At 40.4% G+C, this 27,649-nt stretch overlaps 3 protein-coding genes and 2 long non-coding RNA genes across 19 annotated transcripts in view; 3 read left to right on the forward strand and 2 right to left on the reverse strand.

Moving 5' to 3' along the window:
* LOC122884160 (WD repeat containing planar cell polarity effector) overlaps positions 1-3,066 on the forward strand; it is a 97,135-nt gene extending 94,069 nt beyond the window's left edge. For all 7 annotated transcript variants that reach the window (XM_044213616.1, XM_044213612.1, XM_044213617.1 and 4 more), the window contains 2 exons: positions 692-723; positions 2,515-3,066. In XM_044213616.1, the coding sequence (XP_044069551.1) occupies positions 692-723; positions 2,515-2,565 (83 nt within the window). In that variant the 3' untranslated portion in view covers positions 2,566-3,066. The remainder of the gene's footprint in view (positions 1-691; positions 724-2,514) is intronic.
* A 3,419-nt stretch (positions 3,067-6,485) lies between these two features.
* Positions 6,486-13,543, forward strand: LOC122884170. Its single transcript, XR_006379835.1, has 2 exons — positions 6,486-7,881; positions 8,238-13,543. It is a non-coding gene; the product is annotated as an uncharacterized LOC122884170 (long non-coding RNA).
* Positions 12,476-21,756, reverse strand: otx1 (orthodenticle homeobox 1). 3 transcript variants are annotated; one of them, XM_044213638.1, is made up of 4 exons: positions 21,733-21,756; positions 16,861-17,050; positions 15,962-16,113; positions 12,476-14,336 (listed from the first exon to the last, which is right to left on the reverse strand). In XM_044213638.1, the coding sequence occupies exons 2-4, from the start codon at positions 16,955-16,957 to the stop codon at positions 13,587-13,589; spliced, it is 999 nt and encodes a 332-aa protein (XP_044069573.1). In that variant the 5' UTR covers positions 16,958-17,050; positions 21,733-21,756; the 3' UTR covers positions 12,476-13,586. The 3 variants fall into 3 exon arrangements, with proteins under 3 accessions (XP_044069573.1, XP_044069571.1, XP_044069572.1); XM_044213636.1 differs by lacking the exon at positions 21,733-21,756 and adding an exon at positions 19,707-20,079; XM_044213637.1 differs by lacking the exon at positions 21,733-21,756 and adding an exon at positions 19,453-19,661.
* A 2,328-nt stretch (positions 21,757-24,084) lies between these two features.
* LOC122884166 (N-acetyllactosaminide beta-1,3-N-acetylglucosaminyltransferase 2-like) overlaps positions 24,085-27,649 on the reverse strand; it is a 200,026-nt gene continuing 196,461 nt past the window's right edge. For all 7 annotated transcript variants that reach the window (XM_044213628.1, XM_044213627.1, XM_044213625.1 and 4 more), the window contains 2 exons: positions 25,718-25,832; positions 24,085-25,234 (listed from right to left, as the gene is read on the reverse strand). In XM_044213628.1, coding sequence (XP_044069563.1) covers positions 25,144-25,234; positions 25,718-25,832 — 206 coding nt within the window. In that variant the 3' untranslated portion in view covers positions 24,085-25,143. The remainder of the gene's footprint in view (positions 25,235-25,717; positions 25,833-27,649) is intronic.
* On the forward strand, positions 25,126-27,631 carry LOC122884169. The gene is made up of 2 exons (XR_006379834.1): positions 25,126-25,257; positions 25,738-27,631. It is a non-coding gene; the product is annotated as an uncharacterized LOC122884169 (long non-coding RNA).

Below are 27,649 nucleotides of genomic sequence, written 5' to 3' on the forward strand. Positions count from 1 at the left end.
GCCCCTTATATTAAACCTCACCATGTTCAACATGTCGGTTTCAGGTCACGTTTTAAGCCCTGCAACAATTCTCTGGCGACATTCAGTTTTATTCTCTAAACGTAGCCTGAGTGCTCTCCTCTCCCAGTCTCAGATGTCTGAGATGACTAACTGGTCATTTAGGAAAAACACCCATTAAGAAAACATCACTTCTTCTTCTTCACTTCCTCCTCTCCTCCTTCCTGCTCTCTCCATTTTAATAATTCCATTTTTCGGGTGATTAGCAATTGTCTCGCTATCAAATCGCTCTGTCATTTGATAATCCGGACTGTAGGCTATTGGAGGGAATTTGCATCAGCTTTTTAAATATCAGTATAAGGCACGCCGGGGTTTTAATGTCAATCATAACCTTATTAACACAGAGCTCAGAGCGAGAGAGATCGCCATGAGTGACACCGGTTTACATTCGTTAAAAGCCAGAAAAGGCGACATGTCCGACCCACTGAGTGAGCATGTAACCTGTTCAGGCATTCAGCTGTGTGTGTGTGTGTGTGTGTGTGTGTGTGTGTGTTTATGTGCTGTAGGGCTGCCGTGTGTGATTATGCATGTCTAATGTTTGGTTGTTGTACTTGTTTAAAGTGTCACGGCCGGTTTGCAGGAACGTCTAACATCTTCCAACATCTTCAACATGTCGTTTCATTTTGTTCTGCAGGAAGCAGTGACGGTGGCAGAGACAACGGGGATGTAAGTTGACTGACTAAAATCATATTATAAATTACTAGCCATAGTGTATACAGTAATGTTATGTAATATTGTAGTAGTGTAGTTAGAGCAGTATACTGCAGTACAGTGGTTTCCAACCTGAGGAAACACATTTCTGCTACACAAAGTTATGTTTATATGGTAACACTTTACTTTAACAGCCCCACCTCCCTATTTAGTGTTTATAATCACTTTATAAACATGTATTAATGGTTAAAAACACACTACAATGTACTTATATCTTAATACAGTATTTGTCAACAAAAGCTGTGTTTTACTATTCTCAGTGGCCACTTTATTAGGTACGCCTGTACGATCTACAGCAGCTCTGCCATAAATATTACCTTCACAAAGTTTATAATGTTCAGTTTTTGTTGACATAGTCAGAAATGCGTCAATTCAGTTATATGTTTATTATTGAGGTCCTAGTTAAAGGTGGTGTTGTGCTGAGAGGTGTTTCTAATTTTTTGTCCTCCCTATTTACATGCATGAGCGGGGCAGAATATTAGAAACACCTCTCAGTATAATGCAGTACAACACCACCACTAACTGTGCTAAAACATACAATTTAAGTAACACCTCCATGACAGTGTCAACAACACCTGAACATTAGAGGCATCGTAAAAGTCGACTTTATGGCAGAACTGTTGTATTGGATTGTATTAGATTGTACATGTGTACCTAATAAAGGGGACACTGAGTGTATATTGTCATTCATTATCTGTTTAATCACCAGCCTCCACTTATGAGTGCCCACAGGAGGAATTATAGTAGTTGACAAATACGTTAATAAACACTTATTTCTGCTTACAATTACATTATAGTGTGTTATAAACATTTATTAAATGTTTATATACTGCTTATAAACGCTAAATTGTGGGGTTAAAGTAAAGTGCTGACTCTAATAGTGTTGTTTTTCTTACAGCTGTATATTTTTACCTCTTATTTTACCTTTTAAATTAACTGACGCTGAACTGCTCACAGCTCAAACTGGGATGAAGGGATAATAAGTAGACATTGCTTGGGAACCACTGCTACACTCTACTATAGTTAGACAATGTTAGGATATAATAGTGTACTACAGTTTGCAGTTTAGAGATGCAACGATTAGTCAGTCAGTCAATCAATTAGTTGATCGAAAGAAAATTATCACCACTATTTTGATAATGGATTCATCGTTTCAGCCATTTTTCAAGCAAAAATGCCAAAATATTTGCTTCTCAAATATGAAGATGAGCTGCTTCTTTTTATTATATATGATAATAAATGAAATATTTTTTGGTTTTGATGGATAAAACGAGCAGTATAAAGACATCAGTTTTGGCTCTGGGAACTTGTAACAGGTGTTTTTCACTACTTTTTGATGTTTTATAGACTAAACGATTAAGCGAGAAAATAATCGTCAAATTAATCGATAATGAAAACAATCATTATTGCAGCCCTAATGCAGTTTACTGTCCTCAGCCTCATGTTATGTAAAAAAAAAATAAATGGAGCTGAAGGCTTCAAGACTTTACAATTAACTGATATATATTTGTCTTTTTTCAGATATCAAATCAGTATAAATCTAAGTTAACATTTTGTCTTTCCTGTGTTGTTCAGTGCAGCTTTCAGGCGTGAATGCAGGATAAAAAGGATGTGGCGCAGTGCAGCGTAGTTCACATTCTGAATAGGAAGCCTCTAAAAGCTCCATGTGCTATTAACCAGCTGTCTTTATATTTACACACTGGTCAGGTTTATAAAATGTAACATTTCTGTTTTTTTCTCTCTCAGGACGATGACGACCTCGGGATGCTTCACGTGGTCCATTTAGGAATGGTTTGAAAAAACAAACTAAGATACGATAAGAGCACTTTATTAATCCCAGTGGGAAATTGGAGAGACACAACAACATCTCACCAATAACAGGCTCTCTTTGTCTATTTGTATATGCAAAATACCTGCAATATTACCTGGATAGGGACGCAAATGCTTATCATTGTACAGAACTGTAGATGACTATATAGATGTCTGATAAAAGCGGAATAATACGTGTATTATACATAAATACATTACCAGTTTTGTTAGTAAGTTGTACATTTTAAACAGAAAAACAGTGTTTGCTAACCCTGTCATAGTATATCTGTGAAATTTCAGCCAAATCAAAAACACTGAGCAGCTCCATGGATGTGAATTCAGGTTATTTTCTGTCTAAACTAAATTAACCTTAAAAGAAAACAGTTACACCGAGTTCTGCCTTTAAAAACACGACAGAAACTGTTTTAAACCTTGCCATTAATCAGCCTGAAAAAATAAAGACTTCTATTATACTTCCATCACCACTGATATTGAATGTTCCAGGTTTCCTCTCTGTGTGTGTGTGTGTGTGTGTGTGTGTGTGTGTGTGTGTGTGTGTGTTGGCCGAGATTACGGGCCACAGTTTTATTCATGAATAGGAGCCAACCAGCGTCTTTAAAGCATCGCGCGGAGCCCCTTTCCTGAACAGCAGCCATAGCCGTGTCAGAGCTGTCGACGCGCTGCGCTCACCGACTAATCTGACAGCGCCGCGCGAGCCCTAATCCCTCACTGTATCGTAATCTATTTACTTTGCATTCTAAGAGGATTTCCACCAAAAAATATACAAGAAGCGATGTTGGAAATGGACAGAAGATCAGCGAGGATGCTTTTCTGCTCCTTTTTTTGTTTTGTTTTGTTAGCTTTAAAAAAAAATCATTGTATGTTTTTTGGGGAGTCAATCCCCTGCGAGAGGGATGGGTGAAAGGAATTACATCTCTGACTGATACTAATACTTCTCTTATGTAAACATCAAAATGTTATATTTCCCTTCTGATGATACAGTCACACTGCAGAGGCTGTTGGAGATAAGTGACATCTGTCGATGCCTTTAGTGCATCTCTTGACACGTTTATAATTTACAAACCAAGGCTGCATTATCTCCTGATTGTTTGACTTGACAGCTTGAATAAAAGCTGCAAAATTGCTTAACAGGCAAGCAGGAGTTCCTCCCATCTCTCTGATGGCCTACACAGTAGCCTTTTTGACATGCAAACAGTGAAATCTCTTCTTTCATGATACAGAAAACAAAGTATGAGGCCAAATGCTCTCCTTAGTTACCCTTTAAGCAATTATGTCAGCTTTGTAAAATCATAAATAGTTATGCTTCATTTAAAATGTGGCCAGCAGCTTTATTGTATAAAACAGCCTGACGCTCAAATCTTTGCCATCCGAGATGACTCGCAGAGATAGGCTTATTAGTGGTATTAACATACTGTGCAGCATGCTGGAGCTGTGAAGCGGCCTTGTTAACATTTGGAAATGAATCAAGCCTCCGGCACTTGCTATTATCCAGGTTATCTTTTTTTTTTTTTCCTTTCTCTCCTCTGTGCAACAGCTGTGCAGTGTTTCTGCAGAGGCCTTATCACATCTAATGATGGCTGTGATTGGACTGATACTGTTTCCCCTCAGGGGCATGTTGTATGTTTTATAGGTTTGTTTCACTGATCTCCACAAGCCAGATCCCCAAAATATTATAGACAAATATGTCAGGACCATTAAAGACATCAAAGAGGCTAAATTACTTACAACTGAGGGTAATTGGAATGATCTCAAGTCAGTGAATGAGACGTACTTTGCATAAGGATCATACTACAAGTACTTAATTACGGTGCAACATATCTGTATTAAATATCTGTTTTTGCTTTCTGAAAAAGCCTCAAAGACCAAAATGTATTAGAATTTAATACTCTATGATTAAAACAGCCTCAAATTGAGGTCAGAGAGAAACATAAGGACTCTGCTGAGACTAAAGTTAAGATAAACGTTTTATTCGTGGTCAACTTTTTTTGTCAAATATCCTCAACACTAATGTTCTGTTGGGAGTCCAGGAGACCCCGGGACCCATTTTAACAGCTTAAAAAACACACTTAACATTGTTTTATCAGACTGATGCTTCCTGACTTTGACTAATTTTATGAGAATTTGTTATGAACGTGATTTTGAACTGAGACCCCGGCTGTAAAACATGGTTAAATACAATGGATTTTCATGTCTGTGATTGGTGTTGACAATACTTTTCACCCCAAAAAGTCTATGAGGACTTCTGTTATTGGATTTTTATAACAAACTGACCCCCAAAATAAGTAACATCACTACGTAGGATAACACACTGTACATTTCTTTGTCTTTAAATAACTTAAACAAACAATAGAAATTTATATTTGTTCGTGCGTAGCCCATAAAACTTATAAAACATGACATTTTTCCTTATTTAGAGATGCTTTACGGTCATTTCCGTGTTTTGTCACCTTCAGCAAATATGTAAGCCCCGTTAAGGTAAGGGTCACCACTTTAATACTTTTTTACATCTTGGGTTTTAATAAGGTTATAAGAAAAGCAAAACAAGTACCTAAAGGGGGAAAAAAGTTCAGTTTGCATTTATTTTAATTATTTTTACACATACAGCAGTTAAACATAATACATAATGATTTATCTTCTGTAAAACTAATTTACCAAAAATAATATTTTTAAATTACCTTTTGTTAAGAGAGAGGTCAAAGGTCACGAGTAAGGTTTTAGACCAACCACACTGCATATTCTCCTAACATGTTACACATCAGTCAACTTCTCAGAGGACAGATGCAGACTTAGAGTTGCTGCCCTCCGTATGCGGAGAGAAATTGGTCAGTGAAGAACAAACTAAACGATCGAGGAAATGTGGTCAACGCGTCAGACGGCAATCTGTCGGAACACAGAGACGACATCCTCGGTGGGAAACACTAAAGCCTGCAGGCCAACAAGCCTCCATTAAGCTTTCCCATGTCTGCAGGGCTTAAGGGAAAAGACAAGTTGTGACTTGGGACGAGGGTCTGCTGCATCCTTTCCAGATGAGATAATACAAGCCCTCTTCAAATATCTTTCTGCTCCATCCCTCCTAACCACTGATTCACAAAGAACGGGGAAGTGAGGACGTCTTCAGGAAGGCCGACAAAAAAAGCATCTACAGTCAGATATGAGGGGAGTTGTTCTGTCCAGAAAAACCCTGAGCTGCTTTCACCAGTCCAGGCTTGTCAGATTTCCCATCAGCTACTTCAAAGAAGGAAGGAAGTGTTTGACTGCTCCACTGACCTCAGAACAGCTTTCTCTGCTGCTCACATCCTTTAATTTACCGATATGCTGTTAAAGAACGTCATTAAGCTTTGGGAGTTTGGCCCACATTTTGTTCAGTATCTCATGAGAGGATTGATGCCAAAACCGTCTCCGGTAGATGGCTCTGTTTAGTGTGCACGCTTACACTTCAGCATGTAATGTTAGTGATTAGCATAACACAAAATATGGACACAAACATTTTAGTATTCTTATGTTTGTATTATTTTTTAGCCATGCTAGCGGCACGTCTCCAGGGACGTTGGTCTGTCGGTTCACCACTTTGGTTCAGACTGAAATATCTCATCTCTATTGGATAGATCACCACAAAGTTTGTAGAGACATTCATGATCCCCGGAGGATGAATCCTAATGATTTTGGTGATCGCCTGACTTTTCCTCTAGCGACACCATGAGGTTCACATTTGTGGTTTTGAGTGAAATGTCACGACAACTATTGCATGGATTGCCGTGGAATTTGGTTCAGATATTCATGAAGAAGATTCACAGAATAACTTTTCCTCTAGCGCCACCATCAGGTCACAATTTTAATTTGTCCAATACTACGATTTATGACCAAATACCTGCGACACTAATAATATTCTCATCAGCCTCACCTGTACTTTGTGTTTAGTGCTAATCAGTGAATGTTAGCATGCTAACACGCTAAACTAAGATGGCGAACATGGTGATCGACGCACGAGCTAAACATCAGCATTTTAACGTTGTCATTAGGGTCGCAACTACCGATTATTTTCTTAATTAATCAATAGGCATTTATAACATCACAAAACAGTTTAAAATGCCCATCGTGATGTCATCAAATATCTTTGTTTGTCCGACAGAAAGGCCAAAACCCAAAAATATTAAATTTACTATAAAGTTAAGACGAGGAAAAGCAGCATATTTTCAGAAGCTTAAACGAGAGAATGTTGAGATTTTTTTACTTTAAAAATAACTTAAATGATTAAATTATCAAAATAGTTGCTGATTCATTTTTTTGTAGCTCAACTAATTGATTAGTTGCAGGTTTTTTCTGTTATGTAAGCACTTTAGCTGCTAATGTTAGCATTTACGTTTGCATTTACCTTCCTCAAAGAGCGGCTAGCATGGCTGCAGACTCTTAGTCTGTTTTATTTCTACATGTAGCTTCATTAGTTGTAACAAGTGAACCTCAGCCTTCAATTAAAGTAATTTATAAATCAGTAGTAAGTAAAAACATCTGCTATGTTGCTGCCTCAAATTTTCCATTAAAATGTATTGTTTTCTGCCCATGGAAGTCTTATTGTCTCACTTTTAGGAAAATGTTAATCATCTACGATCACAGCCATACGGACACAACACAGATCTGACCAGATCTGTGTGTTTGACATGTAGAGAGGCGACCGAACCGCCCAATACACCTCAGGTCAGGTGACCAAAGGGCCAAATTCCCATAAAGTCAGTGTTCTCCTTTAATTCCTGTCACAGCTGGAATCAATCAGAAGAAAATGAAAGAAAGAAACTCAACCCAACAGAGAAGTCGGTGTGTCGTCCTGACTGTGTCCTCTGCTCAACTTAAATCTACAGTATATAAACCCATGAGGAATTTCATGAATGCTCTCTGTGCCTTGTGTCAGAGGGGAGACTAAGCTGCTTTCACTCCACCAGCTCTGCTGTGTTGGCCGCCTGGACTCAACTGTGAAATCCCCTCATAGGAACCAACGGTACTCTCACCTTATTTGAGTTTGGATGACGGAGTCAAGAGGTTGTTGGTGCCTTTATTTGGTTTCTTTTAAGACAAACCTGTATATTTCACACAAGGAAATTACAAAAAAAAGACATTCAAATCCACTGCAACTACCAGTTTTATGTGCCCGGACTTGATATTAAACAAGATGCAAGAAAAACAGGAGAAAAAAAACAACGAAGGCCTTATCTGACAAAGCAGAGAAACCGGAGACGGTGGCCTGGACTCCACCCATGTCTGTGTACAGCTGACCCTAGATTAACCTCCCAGGTAAATATAATCCTCCTCTGTATCACCTCTCACTCCTCATACCGGCCTATGAACACATCGGGATGCCAACGTCTGGCGACAGTCAACAGCCAATGAAAGACAAGTGTGAGTGTTGTTTTTTTTTTTTTTCCTGTCCTGCATGGAAATGGAAGAAAACAGTCCCAGCATGCAGGCTGCTATCAGTGCATCTCCTGGTCCTTCGACTCGCTTTCTCTCTCTCACACACACACACACACACACACACACTTTGATTTATTTTGAGGCCTGTAAGGTCTCACAAATCTAAAAATACAGTCCAGTTTCTGTCTCGCGCTGTCTTTATCTTTCTGTCTGTCTCTGTTGTGTCTCTTTCATAGATACAAATCACAACCACTCATGCAAAAACTGTCCAGCTCGGTTCCAGTTCAGCTCCTGGACAAGTGTGAACAAAATGTCAACAGTTTCCAGTCCACCCACATTCAGACACCTTCACTGGAGCGGGCGAGAGGCCAAAAGGTCGACGGATGACAACAGGCGACGTGGTGCAATCGATCGTCCTATTGAACAGAGTATGAAGGCGTCAGACCCTCAGCTCAGGTTAAAACAACACTCAACACACACACACACAAGCGTTAAAGTGATGAACTGGTCCAATAACATTTTTTTTTATGAAGCATCAGATATCAGTCAGTCGTGACGGATTTTCCTTGAATGGAAAACTGTCGTAAATCCTTTGACATTTATTTTCTTAGATTTTATATTTATCTGTTTCATTTTCCAACCTTGGCTCCTAATTTTAAGGCTCTAACAACATTTTAGAGGCTTCTTCACCCTGGAAATAATGAAATGCTGATGAAAGAACTGATTACTTGTAGTTTTTGGTAAGAAAATGGTCAAATTGGAAGATTTTCAATATTGGTTATCAGTCACTCTGCTTTAAAAACCTTGTGCTGCTCGAACCATTGAACCCTTTGTTAACCCGAAACATCTTCTCAAAGCACTCCAAGTATTTGGATCTTTAAAAGAAAGGTGTGTTAAACAAAGAGATTAACTGTTTGACTGTTAGATTATATCATCAACTTAATCACTCATAAACCTTTTCTAAGGTAAAGGTGGACTTTTTTGGTTCCTCCCTCGCTGAAGAAGCCAAACCTCTCGCTGCAGTTCAGACGAGGCCAAACGCTTTGGCATCAACATATTTACTTTTGTTCTCAACATGTTGTTGTTCTGATGAGGAAAAACAAAAAACCTGATGAATATTCAGTCCATAGATTTAAATGAAGGTTAGAAGGAGAGTCTGAGGAACTAGTTTGGATTTGTGCTTTTGTACGTTATAAAATGTTTAGTGCATTGCATCCATTAACTCTGTCCTTGTTTTTCTAATCATTTCCATCTTGACAGAAGGTTGATAATTATTTCTATACAGTATGTTCATGAGGGTTTATCTGTCCGGATTTGTTTCAGATATCATTTTAAAATACCTGTTGATTCATGGTGTGTTTAAATAGTGTAGAGCGACTTGATGGTGCTTTAAAAGAAGTTCCTAAAAGTAAATTAAGCTGATGTTTGTGTTTGATTGTGAATGTCTTGAAAATGATTTAAAAACCATCGTCTCTAAGTCAGTCTGATATCTACATATTGGCATAAATCACAACGGAAATGAACAAAATACATCAAGTATTATGTGAATAATCAATTTTAATAGTTTAGATGTTATTCTTTATTGTAACATGAATTTCAGATTTTTTTTTTTTTTTTTGTTTGCTTAATTTAAATATTATATGCTTCATCTCCTTCATCAAACTCAAATCAATCTAATCAAATGACATTGTTTACCAAACATTTCTGCATGTTTATGGCATCTCAGTGGGAGTTTTGGGGGAAATATTCTCTTAATTATTCTTGTATTTTGTCCTAAAACGGTAGATTCCTAAATTTAACCACGAAAATAAAACTACCAGCAGCTGAAGGCTGTAACAAAAGCAAATTAGAGTGAGGCTCCAAAACACAGAGAAATATATTAAATATTCTTTAGACAATGTTTGAAAATATTTGAATATGACTAACAAGATGTTTGCTCCACAAAGTGCGATGCTAACTTGCCTGTTAAATAAGTTGCTCTGGCGGTTCAAACTATTTGCATCACAGGATCTTTTCTTCGCTTTTAAACAAAACGTGATGTTGTTTCACCTGCGGCTTAATTCTGCAGCTGTAAACAAACCCAGAAGTTTATATAACAATCTACGGATCGTAAATGTTATATTTTGTCCTATTGTTTTCCACAATAACACGTTTGCCATTTTGATTCTTTCTGCATGCTGGGAAACAAAACCTCCAACCAAACCTCTCACATTAGATCTCAGTGTGCAGGATGAAGTATATTTTCAGTATTTTAGCCTTTAAGTTTCGTTAATATGAAGCCCACAACTTCTCTCATCCCCAGATTTTCCTCCCTGTTTTATTCGTTCTCTTTATTTTATTCCAAAGGATGTAAGTTTCCTCGTGTTTTCTACTTTTATTCACATTGTGCAGCTGTTTAATTAGTCAACTTGTGTCCTGATATGTCTCCTGCATGTGTGTCATGTTGGCTGCAGCTTCACATCCTCAGAGGAAACATTAAATAGCGGATCCCCCCTTTTACGCAGCTCTTTTCATTTCTGCGGGTGTTTGAAGGTGAGCAGCTGTCCCGTGTGAGACCTGTTGGTCTCGCTCAGACTCCTTAAACAATCCCACAAGATTGGTCGCAAATGTTTGTTTGATGCAAATCCGAACAAATCCGCCGCTGTTCGTGGACACTCGCTGCGCTGTTTGTGCGTCTTGGCGCAAACATGTTTAATGTCCCGGTCGGCAGATATTTATTCAGCTGCTGCGAGCTTCATTTACATAAAGAGGGAGAGAGAGACAACACACGGCTGGCTGCAGCTGAAACATGCTCTGCACAGGCAATATGTATCGATCAGGTTGATAATATGATCAGGCTGCTGGGAGGGATTATCGATGGCTTTCTAGGACAGCGGTTCTCAACATTTAAGGCTTTAAAAAGAAACAAAGCCAGCTGTGACCCCTCATCACAGGCTGTAGAAAGACTTCACAAGGGATGATTTTTAGAGGACTGAGGAGGTAAAACTACAATATCACTGGAAAAATAGCAAAAATCAGACAAAAATAAACTTGATTTCTTGCTGATCGTCCTGTGACGCCTGCGCCTCCAAAACTTTTTGGCTCGTGTGACCCTTTAAACCCGCGACCCCTCGTCAAAAGTTTACATATTTGTATGATGAGCTGTAGAGAGTGATCTTTACCGTCAGATTATTCATCTCAATATTGAGATGTAAAACGACCTAATATTTGACAAGTCAAACGCAAAGATATGAGAAATATAGTTTTATGTAGCAGAAATGTGTTTTTCTTCTTGTTAGTCATCTTATGACTTAGTTGAAACTATTGCAACCAAAGCATTTTTTAAATAATTACTTTTTTTCAATCAAAAATGCCACGTATTTTCTGGTTTTTGCTTCTCAAATGTAAGGATTGCCTTTGTCTTATGTGATAACACTGAATATCTTTTGGGTTTTGGACTAAAAAAATAAAACAACAATACGAAGAGGTCACATTGGGCACATTTTATAGACAAAACAAGCAATCTATTAATCGAGAAAATAATCAGCAGATTCACTTAATGAAAATAATCGTTAGTTGCAGCTCTCATTAGAGCACATTCAATGGCTGGACACTGCAAAAGCCTCAAGAAAAACTGTTAGTTTCTGCTTTATTTTCTTATCGGAAATTATTTGAAGAACCTCGTAAATAAAAAGGCAGGAAAGGGCGCACAACCTGCTCCTTTGGGGGGTAATTTCTTTGCACAAGGACGGTTGTTTTATTGGGGCAATTAATTTGCATGAAATCTGTTTCATCGCCTCCTCTCCTCTCAGTGCGGCCTTCACTGGTAAAAACATGCTCGTCCAAAACAACCTTGCCAGAGAACTGACGCGATATATATATATATATATATATTTTTTTTTTTTTTTTTCTCCCCCCTCCTTTTTTATAATGCGTTTATGCTCGCAGGCATAACACACACACACACACACTTAGATCTGACCCCCTAACCTGGCCCCACCTACGTAATTACCGCATCAGAGGCAGCGAAATTCCTGCAGGTTATTTTGGAGAAACCAACTCAGGGCGCACGAGTAATTATCACGCCATTACAGCGCTGCATTCAATTACGCCTCGATCAAATGTCTCCAGGCTCAATATTTAGGGCTTTTTAACGCCGCAGTTTAAAAAGACACTTGGTCTCCCTAAAGCGAGGGGAGATGTTAGTGTTTCAATTTAAAGACGGGGACAGAGAGGATTAAAACTGGCTGCTCTCTAAAATGGAAATGCGGGCCTACACGGCTGGTATTAATTATGGGACTCATTTGCATTTACCCCGTTATAATTAGGAAAAAACAAACTCAACAAGCTTTTGAATAAAACTATGACTAATTCAAATGAGAAAACGAGTTTGTAATTTCCTGGTGTACATGCATCTAAAAAAAACAAACAAACAACAACAACGTGACTCCCTGTTGGGAATCAAACTGAGACAGAATCCACTGTGGAAAATAAGTATATGACTTTACGGATCTTTATTGGATGAACATGTATGTAAGGGTGGTCGCCTTAAAGATACATTCAACATCTTACTGTCATTTTGGAGCTATAAATCCACATTTCCTCTCCAAAAATAAAAATGCTCTGACTCCAATATCAAGCCAAGTGCTGCGGTTCAAACATGTCCAATATCACGACAATGCCCAAGAGAGGAGCTCTGCTTTTAAAATGTAGAGGCTAGAATAATAATTATAATAATTAATAATAATAATAATATCCGAAAAACAAACTGTAAGCTGGACAAACGCCCAGAATAGTTCTGCATCTATATTTTAGATTTACCATTTCAAATTGCCAAAACATTTTTTTTTCCTGGAGTAAAACAATGTATATAAAAGCTGAACTTTATGGCCAATTTGTTCTCTTTGGAATATTTGGAAAGATTTACATACAGGTTTTATCTTTTTTTTTTTCCTCCCAAAGTGGTAATAAACAATTTAAAATTCGAAAAAAAACAAAAAAAAACAACCCCACCAACTAAAACATGGTCACTGCAACTGACCCAAATACATATTTACATATTTCAGCTCCTCGACGTAGCTGACTAAAAATCTCTGTCATCCTAAAATAACAAATTTTCAGAAATAAAAACTATACAGGATTTGATTGGGTCGGAGGTAAAGAGGGGCACTGCAGGCAGTTCCTGTCGGTGCACCAGAGGGGAAAATATTCCTCCCATCCAGAGAGCTGGTGGTCAAAGGAGTTTGGTTGAAATGACTTTTTTTTTTGTTTTATTTTGAAAAACAGTTTGATTTTATTAAGGTCATCCAAGAAGGGGCGTCTTATAAACCCACTCTTCATCGTCAGGAAACCACCCTTGATGTTTTCTCTTCACAGGACTTGAGGGGACTCTTCTTTTTTTTAATTTTTTAATTTTTAAAAGACGTGGAGGACGAGAGGGAGGAAAAACAAAGTCCGATTGCTGAGCGTTCCTGCTGCTATCTTGTTATCTTACTGTTCATAAACTCTTTTTTTGTCTTTAAAAACAAGCAATATGCTAATCTGGAAAATAAAAAGAAGAAGAGGGAGCAGACGAGCGGGGAGGGAAGGAGGAGGAAGAAGCCTGATCACAAGACTTGGAACCTCCAGGAGGCCTGGTCTTTGTAGTCCAAGCAGTCTGTGGTGTTAAAGTTGAGCTTCCACGAGGAGGCTGCAGTCTGCTCTTTGTAATCCAGGCAGTCGGAGGAGTTGAAGGCCAGGCTGGAGCCGCCGTAGGCCTGGTGGTGGTGGTGATGGTGGTGGTGGCCTGACGACTGGCTGATGTGGTGGTGCGGGTGGCCGGACATGGAGGAGGCCGTCATGGGGCTGAGCTGGTGGGGGTGGTGGTGGGAGTGCATGGGGGCCAGGTAGGAGCCGCAGTCCACGCCGCTGAAGTAAGAGCTGGACGGGGCGGGGTAGCCCTGGCCGTAGCCCGGCGTCTGGTTGTAGGACATGGGGTAGGAGGTGGCGGTGGCGGCGGAGCCTGACATTGAACGCTGCATACAGGAGGCGTTAGAAGGGGGTCCGGGCTCAGGGAGCGGGGCCACGGCGGGAGCAGGAGCATTTCCGGGAGAGATAGCGGGGCTCCAGATGGAGGATACGGTGCTGATGGAGGTAGAGGTGCTGCTGAGCGCCGCCGGGCCCGTGTGATTGGTGGAGGAGGATGAAGACGAGGACGAGCCCGTGCTGGAGACGGCAGGAGGCGTGAACTGGCCGCTGCTCTCGGAGCCGGTGCTCTCCCGGGCCGGAGAGGACTTCTTCTTGGGCGGCCTGGCTTTGGCACTGCTGCCGCTCTGCTGCTGCTGGCGACACTTGGCCCTCCGGTTCTTGAACCACACCTACAACCGAGAACACCAGCCAGGAGTTAGCAACCGTGCACACAAACCTCAGCACGTCATTCAAAAAAAACAAACAAAAAAAATACTCCCAGGCCATGCTGGGAGTACATTATGGAGGAAAATTGGGGGTTATTAGCCATCAAGGTTCATTTCTACCCCGGCCCCTTGGCTCGGACCAGCCAGGGGTCTAATTTCATACCTGGTAGACGGCTCTAAGATAACAGGCTATTGGGTTTCACCACACAGTAGGGTAACTCTAGAGCACAGAGAGGGTAGGATCATGTAGAGCATTTTCTTTCCCTCACACACATTCTGAGAATAACTCAAATTGTGTGTGAGAGACCAACCTTGGTTTTTCCCCCCCGAATGCCTTTAAGAGTAGTTATTTGTTCAACATTGTGGTGCATTAGTGAGTTGTTTGTGGAGTATTTGCTGGCCTCTTCCATTATAGATCCCATATTTCAGATCAAATTACACAGCCTTCAGTTAGGTTGCGTCAAATAATAATGAAATAGCCAACTGATTCAGCTGAGAAATAAGATCTTCTAATCTGAGATGTAGTTTTGTTTACATAAACATGTACAAAACTGTTTTGTCTGTTGCATCCCTGCAGGAAATAAAAGTGGTGAACCAGTGAGGTCTGAGTGATGGAAGAAGGCCAAATTAACCAGTGAAGTGAGCTAAAGCAGAAATCAGAGGTGGGAAAGAGGAGATAATACAAATAACCACAACACTTGAACTCAACCATCCACCTTCAGCTGCCTTCTCGCAGGTTTAGTTACTTTCCCAGTTACTAATTAACAAACCAGCCTGTATAATTTTAATTCCAGTCATAATCTCACAACTATCGATTCAAAATCGATCCACACACGTTCGTTCTTATCCTCTAAATGGCTTAAAAACACTGAAATCACCGAGCTACAAGGTGTAAAATGCCCCCCACCCTACCACTATTATTTTCCTTACAGGTTAATTATGACCCTCCTGTTAGAGTACATGATAAAGTGGGGTTTTAGTAATATTTACTGGTATAAATACTACAAAAATACTGAACCTAAGCGGATTTGTCGATTGTATTGGACATCGAAGTCATTTAGGCCTATAGCCAGCTAGCTAACTAGCCGTTAATTTTATTAAAAAAAACAAACACAAATTAATACGTCAACTGTCAATTTCGATAATTGTTAAATGAAAATCATTATTTAAAATCAAATTCCACCTCTCAAAAGATTAACAAGTAACAAACGTACTACTTTTAAAATAAATATTATGTAATTAGGCTACTTTTGAGAAAGGAGTGCAACGCAGGCTGTTAGCAAAAAAACAAACAAAAAAACGCTAGCTTAATGTGAGTTGAGCAATTTATCGTTTGACCATTTGTGACATTTTCAGGCCTTTAAGTAGCTGATATTAAAGTTTTTAGTATTAAAATGGCAGCCAAAATTGAGCAGGGAAATCATGCCTTTTGAAAGTGTTTACGTGTAAATATACGACCTCTTTAATGTTAGCTAATAGCATAATTTATCGCCGTAAGTTCACATCTAACCCGAGTTGACCGTTGGCCCAGGCAGGTTTGTACTTTATTGAACACACGGAGGTCCAGAGTTAAATGCTTCATTTTTCACCTGGACTCTGGACTCCGGCAGGTTGATTTTCAGTGCGACCTCCTCCCGCATGAAAATATCCGGGTACCGGGTTTTGGCGAACAGAGACTCCAGGACGTCGAGCTGAGAGCGGGTGAAGGTTGTCCGCTCCCGCCGCTGCTTCCTGGGAGTCGCTGCAGAAGAGACAACACCGGAGGACCGTTAGTAAAACCGTTCACCACATTAATGTATTAAAAAGAGATAATAATGCTTATAATTCAGCCATTGTTTTCACTGACACGTTTCTGCTCAGACAAGTCTGGTGAAATGTCACACAGGTGGAAAATAACGGACCAATTAAACGACCTCACTGATGATCTTTAGGCTAATCTAAATTAGCTCACACACATATTGTTGAAAGTTATGTAAAAAAATACTTTCACTGTTTATAAAAACGCCGAACTGTTGACTTAAACACTGGTGTTCTTTATCAATGTAAATTAACTAAAAAGGCCTTTTCCTTTTTTTAAATGTATTTATTTATTTTAAATCAGACTAAAAAACGTGCTGCTCCTTGCTGACAGAGTAAACCCACTTTATACCATCTGTCATGTATATTATTTACTTTCTAATGCCAATTCATGGTACATTTTAGGCTACAAAAATGCCTATTATTGCCTACTATTTTATTTTTACATGATATATAATTTTGTTTGTCGTCTTGTTGTAAACTCTCAGGCCTACTTTTCCCCCCACGAAGGCCCAAAACACACTTAATTAACTATCAGCCAAAACATCTTAAAAGCCTAATTTTCTTAATGATGACTGGGGCTCTTAGAGTTTACTGGTCCAAACTGGGTGCAGCTGGCTCTTCCCTGGTGCATGAAAAGGTGTGTGTGTGTGTGTGTGTGTGTGTGTGTGTGTGTGTGTCGGGCTCATACCTGGGTAGCCCACTGAAGGGTGCAGCAGGTCCATGGCAGCGCCGCTGAGCCCCAGGCCGTTGACGCCGTAGGGGGGCTGTTTGAGGTAGGACATCATGCTACAGGCGGTCACTGCTCCACCCAGCTCAGGCCAGTGGTTCGGTTTCCCCCGATGCTGCAGCTTGACGGGACAGGGGGCCGATCCAAGTTACTGCGCGCGCACACGGAGGAGAAAAATATTATAAACATTTAAGAAATAAAATCAAAGTTTGCGTTTTAGAAGTGTCACCAGAAACAGGCCTACACCTGGGGATCTTTAGACTTTTGTCATAAAAAGTTTAAGAAACTCTTCAGTGTGTAAAAATAATGAGCTTGTGTCTCTTTTTTTTTTAAATATATATATATTCAACGGGTGGAAATCTCGCTTCCCAGCCAATTTCTACAGATTTATTCAAACTGGGACTTTACGCAGGAAAACACTAATAATAAATGAGCATCATTACATGGAGTTCCTAAGGAATCATGCTGTAATTATTTAGTGGCAGTAGAATATAAACTCATAATTCAGAAGCAGAGACGCACATTAAATCCCTTCAGGAATATTGTTTTTGGTGAGATAAACGGGGTCAAACGGCTCCAACTCGAAACGACAGCTTTTCATTTACTAACCAGATTTTATTTCAAGCTGACAGATCTCCACAACTAATGAAACTGACAGTTACAAGTTATTTGTAATCTTTTTATTTCCAATAAATCGTTGCTTTTCTTTATGTGTTTGTTTGCACTGGTGTGTATTGGTCTGAGCACACACTGGATGCTGATCTACACTTATTTTTTGTAGCCTTCATCACTCCCCACCTGCAGAATATTTACAGCATTTTTCTTTAAAAACATCCATTTTCCCCCCATGCTATAAACTGAAACACTAGGCAACTTTACTATTTTTAGATCAGAATAACTTGTTTTCTCAAACAGTAATTAATAATTCAATCAAACGTATCTTTTGACCACTATTATGTGGGCTAATGCAACATTTTAAAGATCTAAATATTCAGTGTGCTGCTTGTAAAATTATATATTTTTTATCTCAAACTTTGTTCACTTTTAAAGTCAAAAAGCTGCAAGACGTGTTTAACTGAGAAATCTAATTTACATTTCTATTTTTCTATTAAAAAACGCAGGATTTTTGCTGTTTACTGTTAATGTTTTCCTGCAATTGTGTTGATTTTATTTCATGGTAAAAAATAAATAAGCTGAAACTCGTAGCCTCCTGAGTAAAATGTGTGTGTGTGTGTGTGTGTGTGTGTGTGTGTGGCCAGGCCTACACACACACACACACACACACACGCACACACATAAAAAGATGGATTATGGATGTGGTTTGATAATCTATAAAAATCACAGTTGTGGTTGTCTGAAGTCTTTCTGTAACTCGGTCATTCTGTTTGTTTCGGGTCGTCAGACTTTGTGTGTATTTTGACCACAGCCAGACTCCTGTGGAGCCTCAGTCCTCGGCTGAAATGAACTGAATCCACAATAGAAGAAAAATCCACTAAATAAACCATTTTGCCTGAAACTCAACTGATATTATTCTCTTAAGACAATCAATTTTACTCGTTTCTAAAGATACATTAACTTATTTTTCAAGAACGTATCATCTTAGCACCAGTTTTCTTTTACTTTCAGGGGGAAAGAACCAAACTTCATTGAAAAAAAAGTCAAATTATTTCTTCAGTTCACTGATTTTCACCTGATTAAAAAGACGAATGTTAAACATATATTTTCTGTAAAGCACAACTATAATTTTCATGCATTTCCGTGGGTTTAAACATGCTATGCAGCCTGTTAAATTATTGGATAGATCATACACTTTTTTTTGTTTGTTTCTCTCAGTAAACACGACTGAATTAAAGATTCAATTTGGGGGGAAATGAAGACACATCTCCTCTAAAAAAATAAAAAAACCCCACTTAAAGCAGAAAATAAAACAAGTTTATCTTAAACCACTAATTCAACAATCAACTAGCCTACTTTACTTTTCATGAAACTAACCTGCATTTACATTCAGAAAACACTGATGGAGGTCTGACACCGTGAAATCTTTATTTTATAAACTGATCATGAAGTTTGATTCTTCCCCCTGAAAGTGAAGAATTATCTAAATTTAAAAAATAAAATAAAATAAATACAACCCTGGAGTTTAAAGCGTGTGAATTAAATTAGTGTCTCTGAAGGGGGGAGATTATTTTAACAATGAGCCCCTAACTGACCAAACCAAACCTCAGCTAACCAAACGTGTATTCCAGCGGCTTTTTAAACCGCAGCTCCAGCCCTGTGAGCCAGGCCGGGCTGAAGAGGCGAGATCTCGGTGCAAATGAACTCAATTAGAATTTAGATTAGACCTCCGGGGAGAGAGAGCGTTTCAGAAGGGCTCTTATCAGCAAAATAAATTAACAAAAACCAAAAACACGCCGCTCCAATTATCTACTAAGTGGTTCAAACGTTTTAATGGCCAGTTGCTCTAAAAAAAAATAAAAATAAAAATAAAAAACTCGCAGGAATGAATTGGAATAGAAATATGAAAATTATCTACTCTGGAGGAAGTTGACTCACTTTATCCAGTTCAAGTCGGAGTCCTCCACGGTGCCGATTAATTGATATCTCCTCAAAAACTTCCCACAAACGTGCAGCGGTGCAAATTGAAACCACGCACAAGACCGCACGTCAGACTCTAAACGTCTGAAAAAAGTGACTTTTCTGTCGCTTTTACACTTCAGCTGCTCATGTTAAACATTTTGACGCTCGGAGTAAAAACGCTCGCAAATCGATATTAAATTAGTGAGAAGGAAAAACCGAAGAGACGTTACCTTGTTTTTCTCCGTCCCTTCTCCCGAGCTCTCGGGCCACAAGAGCCGAGCAGCAGTAAAATTATCCAGCAGTAGGAAGTCTGCAGGGCACAAAACTCAAACAGCAGCAGACTTGTTCAAAAACAAACACCGGTGTGCAAACCGAGCGGCATCACGGAGAAACACGCAGCTATCAGCACACGGGCGTCACCGCGTCCTCGGTGCGGTTCCGGGAGTTTTTACAGCCAAATAAATCAAACTCATTTGCTTTCAGGGGGCTTGTCGTTGTCTGTCAGAGTGTTAAGGTGATTTCTAATGGAGACGGATGGAGATTGATCACCTTCTCTCCGCCCCGCGCCTCTATGAGCGGAGGACACCTGCGGATCCGCCTCCTGCAGCCAATCGGCGCGCGTCTCCGGGCTGACGGACGGCGGGGGCGGCCTATAGGCGCGCGGAGGCAGCCGGGGGAGCGCCCACTCCCACTTGCCCCCTCCTCTCGGTCCCGGTCCCGAGACCGGACGAACCAAAGAGGGGTTTTAAAAAAGATGGAAATGTTTCACAGGCCTGCAGGAGGAAGTGCAGAGTATCAGGCTCTGCTGTGCGCCAAAGTGCGTAAAAGAAGAAACTGCATTTAGAAGATATTCACATTTTGTAGGATGAGTTTCTCATTTTATTATTTGTATGCAGCTCACAAGAAGACGAGGTCCTGGAAGCATCTTTGGAGCGACCAACAAGAGAACGAGTCTTGTCAAAAAACCTAAATCTGCGGACTTTTCTTCCTTCTAAAACTTATTTTCTCGCTGAACGCCTAAAAGAGTCGTCTTCTTTTCTCAAAAACATCAAATCAGTTGTTCAGCGAAATAAAAATCAGGATGTTTGCAGAGAAATAAAATGCAGAAAATGAAGGAAAATGGTTCCTTTGAGGCTTAAAATGTTTCAAAGGGTGTTTAGTTTGTGAGAAAGCTGCATATTAGTTCATCAACACCACAATAACACATTTTGTGAAAGGCCGGGAAGCCTCGCCAGCTTTTTATTAATACTCTCATTATTGCTGTTAATTCCTCTGTTATTATATGTGTCGCCCCCCCCAAAAAAAGTGAACGTGAGAAATTAAAAAAAAGGAGTTAAAGTGAAGTTAAATTCATCCATTTTGATTTTATTGTGATACACCCCTCCTCTCTCTCTCCACACACACACACACACACACACACACCAGTCTCATGAATATTAATGAGGTCTAATCCCCATTTAGAATTACATTTGAGGATGGCTGACGTAAAGTTTAATAGGGATAGACCTCAAACTCACTGCGGATGAAAAAGAATCCACAGAAGAAGAAAAAGCAGCAGCAGAAGCTGCGGTCACTGAATCAAATCCTGCACTTTATATGTCGATGTTTTTAATGTGTTTTTAACCCATCACACACAAAACAAACTGTATTTTCTTTTCTTTTTGTTTGGCCAGTGTGTCAGTGAGGGTCGCGGAGATGCAGCTCGGCCCGGCTCGGCTCGGCTCTCCATTGTGGATCTCTGCAAAAACATCAACCTCTTTAAATGAGGCCTGAGCTGAAAGCGAGCTAATGTTCAGAGAGAGAAGCTGCAGGGATGGAAATTACATTTTTACGTGTGTGTGTGTGAGGAGGGGGAGTATCAAAGTGGAGGCTGATGGGACTTAAAAGTCATCCACGAGAGCACTTTGACAGAGAAACTTAGACATCAATAGTCAGCGGACAAAAAAAAAAAAAGGGAACAAAGTAATGTTGGAGGCCTTTAGTGATGCTGCTTGTTACAGGCAGGAACACAGTGGCGGATAAGGGCACCTGAACGCACCTTAATATGAAGTCTATCCATGTTTTTACGCACAGAGGCCAAAATCAAACGTACAAATGAGACTGATGGTGACAGCGAGTGTGGCTAAATATATGAATGAAGAGAGGTGGTGTAGAGAGATGCGTCGTAAAGTGACGCTCATCTGACCACTTTTTGGGTTAACTGATTTCTGTTTGTGTTGCCTGGCTGCTGACTGGAGGTCAAACACTTTTACGCACCTTTTTTATTTCCACCACATCCGAAGTCCGAGCAGTCAGAGGGCTCGTGGAGGGTCTGACCGAAATACCATCACCCCTCCTCTCCTCTCCTCTCCTCTCCTCCTCTCCTCTCTGCACGCGCGCACACGCACACACGCACACACACACACACACACACACACACACACAGAGGCTCTGTTAAATTATGCAAAAAGGCCATTCAACAAATATGGCCCTCACAACACAAAAGAGTCGGGTTATTCTGACATTTCCCCTACATTTCTTGTTTTTTCCCTCCTCTCTAGATGTGAGTAAGACCCCGAGATAAACCCCTGAACAAGTATCAAGTTATCAAGTTGCACCAACCTTTTGTAATAAGAGTATTTTGTCTAATCCCAAATTGCAGTTGAATTTTCTTAATGCTGAGCTGGTAAAGCCTGGGATTAGGCGGCGAGGAGAGGAGGGGGAAAAGTTTTGTCCCTTCAGCCGGCAGGATTGGAAGCGGGGATCTGCGGGGATGTTGTCGGTGCTTATTAAAACGATGATGCATAAAACACAGTGCTGTTGGAGCCCCGGCGCTGCACGCAGAGACCCAGGCTCCCTCAGGTGCCGGTTTTTGGACGGCGGCGGGGAAAAGAAGCATTGCAGAGGCCGAGCGGCGCTCAGCACCTGTGAGGTGAGGCCAGGAGACATCAAAGCTCAGGAGATAATCCATTCAGCTGAAGGATCCTCAGCTGCACAGCAGCGTCGAGGCACCGCCGCCTTTTACGCAGCGCGTCGCTCTTATTCACAGAAAAATAGGAAACTGTCTCCAAATGTTTTTCACTCCTTCTGCTTCAACAGGAACCTGAAGGAAACCCGAGTGACGCTGCAGAGGTAAGGCAGGACTGTTTCTGTCATTTTATTCTTTCTTTATTCTAAAAAACATGCCGAAAAAATGTTAAAATATTAGATGCATCACCTGAAATTATTTCTTTCATTAGTAATTTTCACTGAACCTGGACTGATTTAAGATGAGGGAAATAATTTAAAACTGCTATCAACAGGAAGAAACATCTAAACTTTTAGTCAAATTCATGAGTAAAAGTTAAGTTTTGTGCATGAACATTTCTGTCCGAATAACATCAACCAGCTTTTACAAGAACACAGAAAATATTTTAACTATTTATATAACAAATCTATGTGGAAGTGACAGGTTTTGTGAATATTTTTTAAGGTTGTGTACACACACTCACAGCCACATGCAGCCCTCTGACGGCAGCGAGAGAGACGTCCTTCACCGCTTTGGCTCTTTGCTTTATTCTCCAGATTACAGACAGCCGTGATAAACGCGATAATAATACTAAAACAAAGCGCCTCGGGGGACGTAAAGCGCGTAATGTGCGCGTACAGTCTGTCCCAAGCAGAGAAGAAACGAATCAGCAAATTAATTTGAAAGTATTAGAAAGGCCGGGGAGGACGTCTGCTGTCACAACCTATTTTCCTGCTTTAATCGGGGATGGGAGGCTGCCTGCAGGGCTGGTGTGGAGGTTTGAACCACAGACACTCTGTTCATTCTCATCTTTATTGCAGGGACATTTTTCTCTCTTTATTTTAGTTTGACATCAGTCTGCATTCAGAAAACTTGAAGTTAAAGTTAACAAAAAGGGCAATTTAAGGTGGTGAAATAATTTTTTCTAGATCTGAAAATTAATATTGTTAAATAGTTTTTCAGACCTTCCAGTTTTCATTTCCGTCTCCATCCCTGGCTGCGGGTGACCGAGCCTCTCCAGCTCTGCCCCCCGTCTCCAGCGCGCACAGAAGCGGCCCAGAGAGAGAGAGGGAGAGAGAGAGAGAGGAAAAAAAGCATCTGCTCGGTACAAAGAGATTTCTCTAATCTTCCTCGGAGGAACCTGCTCAGCACCGACCTCAAACAAAAAACCCCGAACGCCGATTTTAATTTATAAACACGCACAAGTCGCAGGGGATTTGAACAGAGCGCAGAATAATAAGCATTGCTAAACGCAATGCTTGCTGGTGAATGCAGTGATAGGGGCCACTTACGTGCAGCGCTGCAGCCAAAGGCGTGCATGCATTTCAATAACTTTTTATGTGAAAAGAAAAATCAGGAATATGGTCTGGATCATGTAGGATTGGAGGTAAAATTGACGAACTGATAGAGAAAAGAAGGAAAGTATTGGGATTACAAGTTTTAGCAATTCTAAAAATAGGCAATATTTAAAAATACAGACTTTAAAACCACCGATTGCATTCAAATTCATCATTAGAATATTAAAACAATTACAAAACCGTGTTTAAAAGCTTAAAAACCTGCAGCTTTAAAAATCTGCGTTATTTTCTAGAGGGTTAAAAATACGCCACACGCTGCCTTTGTGGAGTATGAAATCATAAGGACTTTATTATTGAAGACTTGGGTTATGACACTGGAATAAATAAACAGATAAATGTTCAACACGTAAAGGACAACTGCACCAGGTGTGGAGCTCTAAGTGTTGCACGTGGAAGCATATTTCTCTTCTTCAGAATACAATAAATAGAAACCAAAAGTTGTTGAGCAAAATGCACATGAACTGTGATGGTAGATTCACTTACAAGCAGCTTAAACGGACAAACGGCAATAAATAATATATATATATATATATTTTGTTTTTGACTGCATGAATCCTGACAAAAAAAAAAGAGGATTTTGGAAGCTATAGTCAGAGCAGTGATGAAAATATACAACATGAGATTTATTTTTTTCTTAAACACGATCTTTTCTTTTGGTAAACTGCTTTCAAGCCAAGACAATAAAAAAAAGCAATAGGAAAGTTAAGATTTATGCAAGATTTATGAACGGTAATGCGTTCCCCCCTTTAAGATATTTTACAAGTACAAACTTTAAAGTGAAATAATTAAAAGACACACAGTCAAGTAATGAAGTAGCTTGAAAAGACTGATATTATAACGACTCTTTTTTTTTTCTTTTAAAAGTCCAACTGAAACATCAACATCTTCTCGACAAGATGCAAAAAATAAAAAATAAAAAAACAAAAAAACAAAATCCCCCCCATCAAACCCAGTTGTGCTGTACCTCAAACCGACTGGTCTCCACATTCAGACAGAGAAGGCTGCAAATATCACACCGGCTGACAGGGTCTCTTGTCTCATACACATTTAAATTACATACATGTACCGGTCTTGGTAAAGCAAAGGAGAATTAAAATAACAAACATTGTATATAAGTGGGACAGTTTGAGTCAGTATAAAGTTGGTGCAAAGGCCTCTTAATTCAGCCGAGGCCCTGTACATCAACAACCACATCAGGATTCCAATAACTGATAGAAATGTCTAGGAAAGCCACTATCAAATAATAATAATAATATTAATAATAATAATGATACATTTCTTTTATCGGCTACATTTGTTGGTTGTGTTTTTCTGAAATGACCATCATTGAAGCACACACTTCTCCTCTTTCTTGGCCATCTTTCCTTTGTTCTGCTCCAGCGTCCTCTCCAGGTGCTCGTCCTCCTCCTCGGCCCTGCGGAGGGCAAAGGTCAAAAGGTCAGATGTGATGGGTGGGGTGGGGGTGGGGAAGGTGGAGGTACACACACAGGTAACACACAGTTGGTGCCACGGCAACCGTCGCCATGCCGCCTGTGGAGTGGGGCCAAGCGCCAGGGGCCGAGCTCCGACCTTTCACCCGCCTGGCACCCTGTTGGCGGACGGCGCCGCCAATCTGGACGGGATCCCGCCCGCGCAGGTGTGCTACTGCTGCTGCATGCAGGATGACTGCAGGCTGGCTGGAACGCAACATGCCCTGCGATGTGTTTTCACTACGTCTACGGTTTCTGGGGGACCTCTGGAAATTTAAAGCAACGCCGCAGATGCTCGCGCACAAACTCACCAAAGCGCGTTGGATATTCCCTGACTGACGAACTCCAACAGAACTTTTTATTTTACATTTACGTTCTAGACTGTGACTTGCTCTGTGTCTGGTGTTGGAGGATTGTGGGTAACTTACTGTTTCTCCTGGGCATCCAGGTCCCTGACCAGCGCGTCGCGTTTGTTGACCAGTATGACCAACTCATCCAGCAGCAGCTGCTCTCGTCTCTTCTGGGCCTCCGTCTTCTGCCAGTCTGCAACGACACCAGAGGAACACACTCCTTCAGGGCAGGAGACACTGAGGACAATCTATTTTTATTCTAAAAACCTCGAGACACTTGGTCCCATGGATGAAAAGTTTTATTTCTTTTGTCCTGCCAGGAACTTGTGGCTGCAGGATACGACACACTGATGAACTACCTCACAGTCACGTCAAGATGAATGTAAAACAACATTTCTACAAAGAGTTAACTCGGATCCTCCTGGAAAAGAAACTTCCAATGAAATGTTTTTTAAAAACTGCTTTTCAAACACTTTGGACACGGCTTCACTTGTTTTCAGCTCTTTATCAGGTAACTGCGTCACATTAAAGGACGATCAGGTCCTCTGAGGACCACAGAGCTTCAACATGGCGGACAGGTTGTCTCAGTTTGGTAAAAGTTCTATTAACCTGCTGGACTGTGAAGCGATGGACACCAGACCAGTTCCATGTATGGACGAGTGTGTAGATATGTGTAAACACACTTGAAGGATACTGTCATGTTAATCTGCAGCCTTATGATGCACACAGAGATCTGTGAAGAATCCCACTCCCACAGGAACATGCTGCTCATATAAAGTCCTCAATCATAACTTCAAAAACACAGATGATTGTGTTGTATGTTTAAAAAGAATTTCTGGGACTCATAACTTGAAGGTAATTCCTGTAGCACTGGAAATCATTTCTTAGGAAAGGGAGTAAATCTCATTTTGAAAAGTAGAACTCCGTATGTAAGTTTTGTCTTGATGGTTGATATGATTTCCTAAAAAAAGCACACAATTTCATCACCTGTTAAAAGTGACAGCCCTGTTCTACGTAGCATTTCTATTATTTTGTATTTTCACCAAAAAAGTGTGAAACTATTAAAGTTCTGGGTGTATTTTTGAGGGTAAAGTGTGAAATTATGAAGAGTGAAGTGTTTCCACTTAGTTTAAGATTAAAAAACGTCCTGGTTGAGTCTTCATGGTCCAATAAATACAAACATGAAAAAGTCACCTCAGCTAAATAAACAAACAAAACAGGTGAGCCCCTGACTCTCGTCTCTCAGTTCTCCAGGGTCTTTGCAGGAAGGGGCCCCACAGGGCCCCACAGGGTCCAGGTGGGACCCTGATCCAAATCCCCTCAGCCTCTCCCTGGAGGGGAGGGGGAATGCCCACAGGAGAGCTCTCACTCCCCCTGGGGCTCAAATATCCGCCTGGCGCCCTTGGCTCCACATTCACCCAACACCGGGGCAGCACTCCTCCCTCCCTCACCCTCAAAACTCACCCCCAAACCCTGAACAGTGCTTAAAGAATGATTTTATTACAACTATTTGTCTTTTTAACCTCCTTTTTGTACATTTTAAACAATCCAGCATCTACTTATCATGTAAACACAGGACAACTTGTGCTGTACATAAATTAGATTTAACTTTATCGTTACTGCACAGAGTTTAGCATCATGTTCAATCCATCTGCACTGAAACATGTTCAGACACAGAAACATCTCTGCAGATTTTCCACGCTGTCCAACAGCTAAAGGCAGGCAGGAAATCTGCAGCTACTCCTCAGCTCAGTGTGGGAACGTGTCCCCCTCAAAAACCCTCCATCATTTCATATTAAAAAAAAAAAGAAATCCGCTCCATCTCAGACAGAATTCAAACACAGCTGAGACGTGTGCAACTTCTGTGCGCGTAGGCAACTTCACCCCTCTATCAATATTTAACCGCCTATTGATTCGAGAATAAAAGGAATGTTGTAAAATGTCAATCCCAAAATAAGTGTGGCTTTATTAAAAATAAATATTCCCCCCCCACCCCTCATTGAGTCAAAT

The sequence above is a fragment of the Siniperca chuatsi genome, linkage group LG11, assembly GCF_020085105.1.
Source record: "Siniperca chuatsi isolate FFG_IHB_CAS linkage group LG11, ASM2008510v1, whole genome shotgun sequence".
Taxonomy (NCBI): Eukaryota; Metazoa; Chordata; class Actinopteri; order Centrarchiformes; family Sinipercidae; genus Siniperca; species Siniperca chuatsi.

Excerpts from the sequence above, each read along its gene's own strand:
- otx1 (XM_044213638.1), bottom strand. The coding sequence starts at position 16,957 with ATGATGTCCTACCTCAAACAGCCCCCCTACGGCGTCAACGGCCTGGGG. Across the intron at positions 16,114-16,860 it reads CCCTTCAGTGGGCTACCCAG|CGACTCCCAGGAAGCAGCGG; the intron begins GTATGAGCCCGA and ends TCTCTTCTGCAG. Across the intron at positions 14,337-15,961 it reads TGCCGGAGTCCAGAGTCCAG|GTGTGGTTCAAGAACCGGAG; the intron begins GTGAAAAATGAA and ends TCTCGGTTGTAG.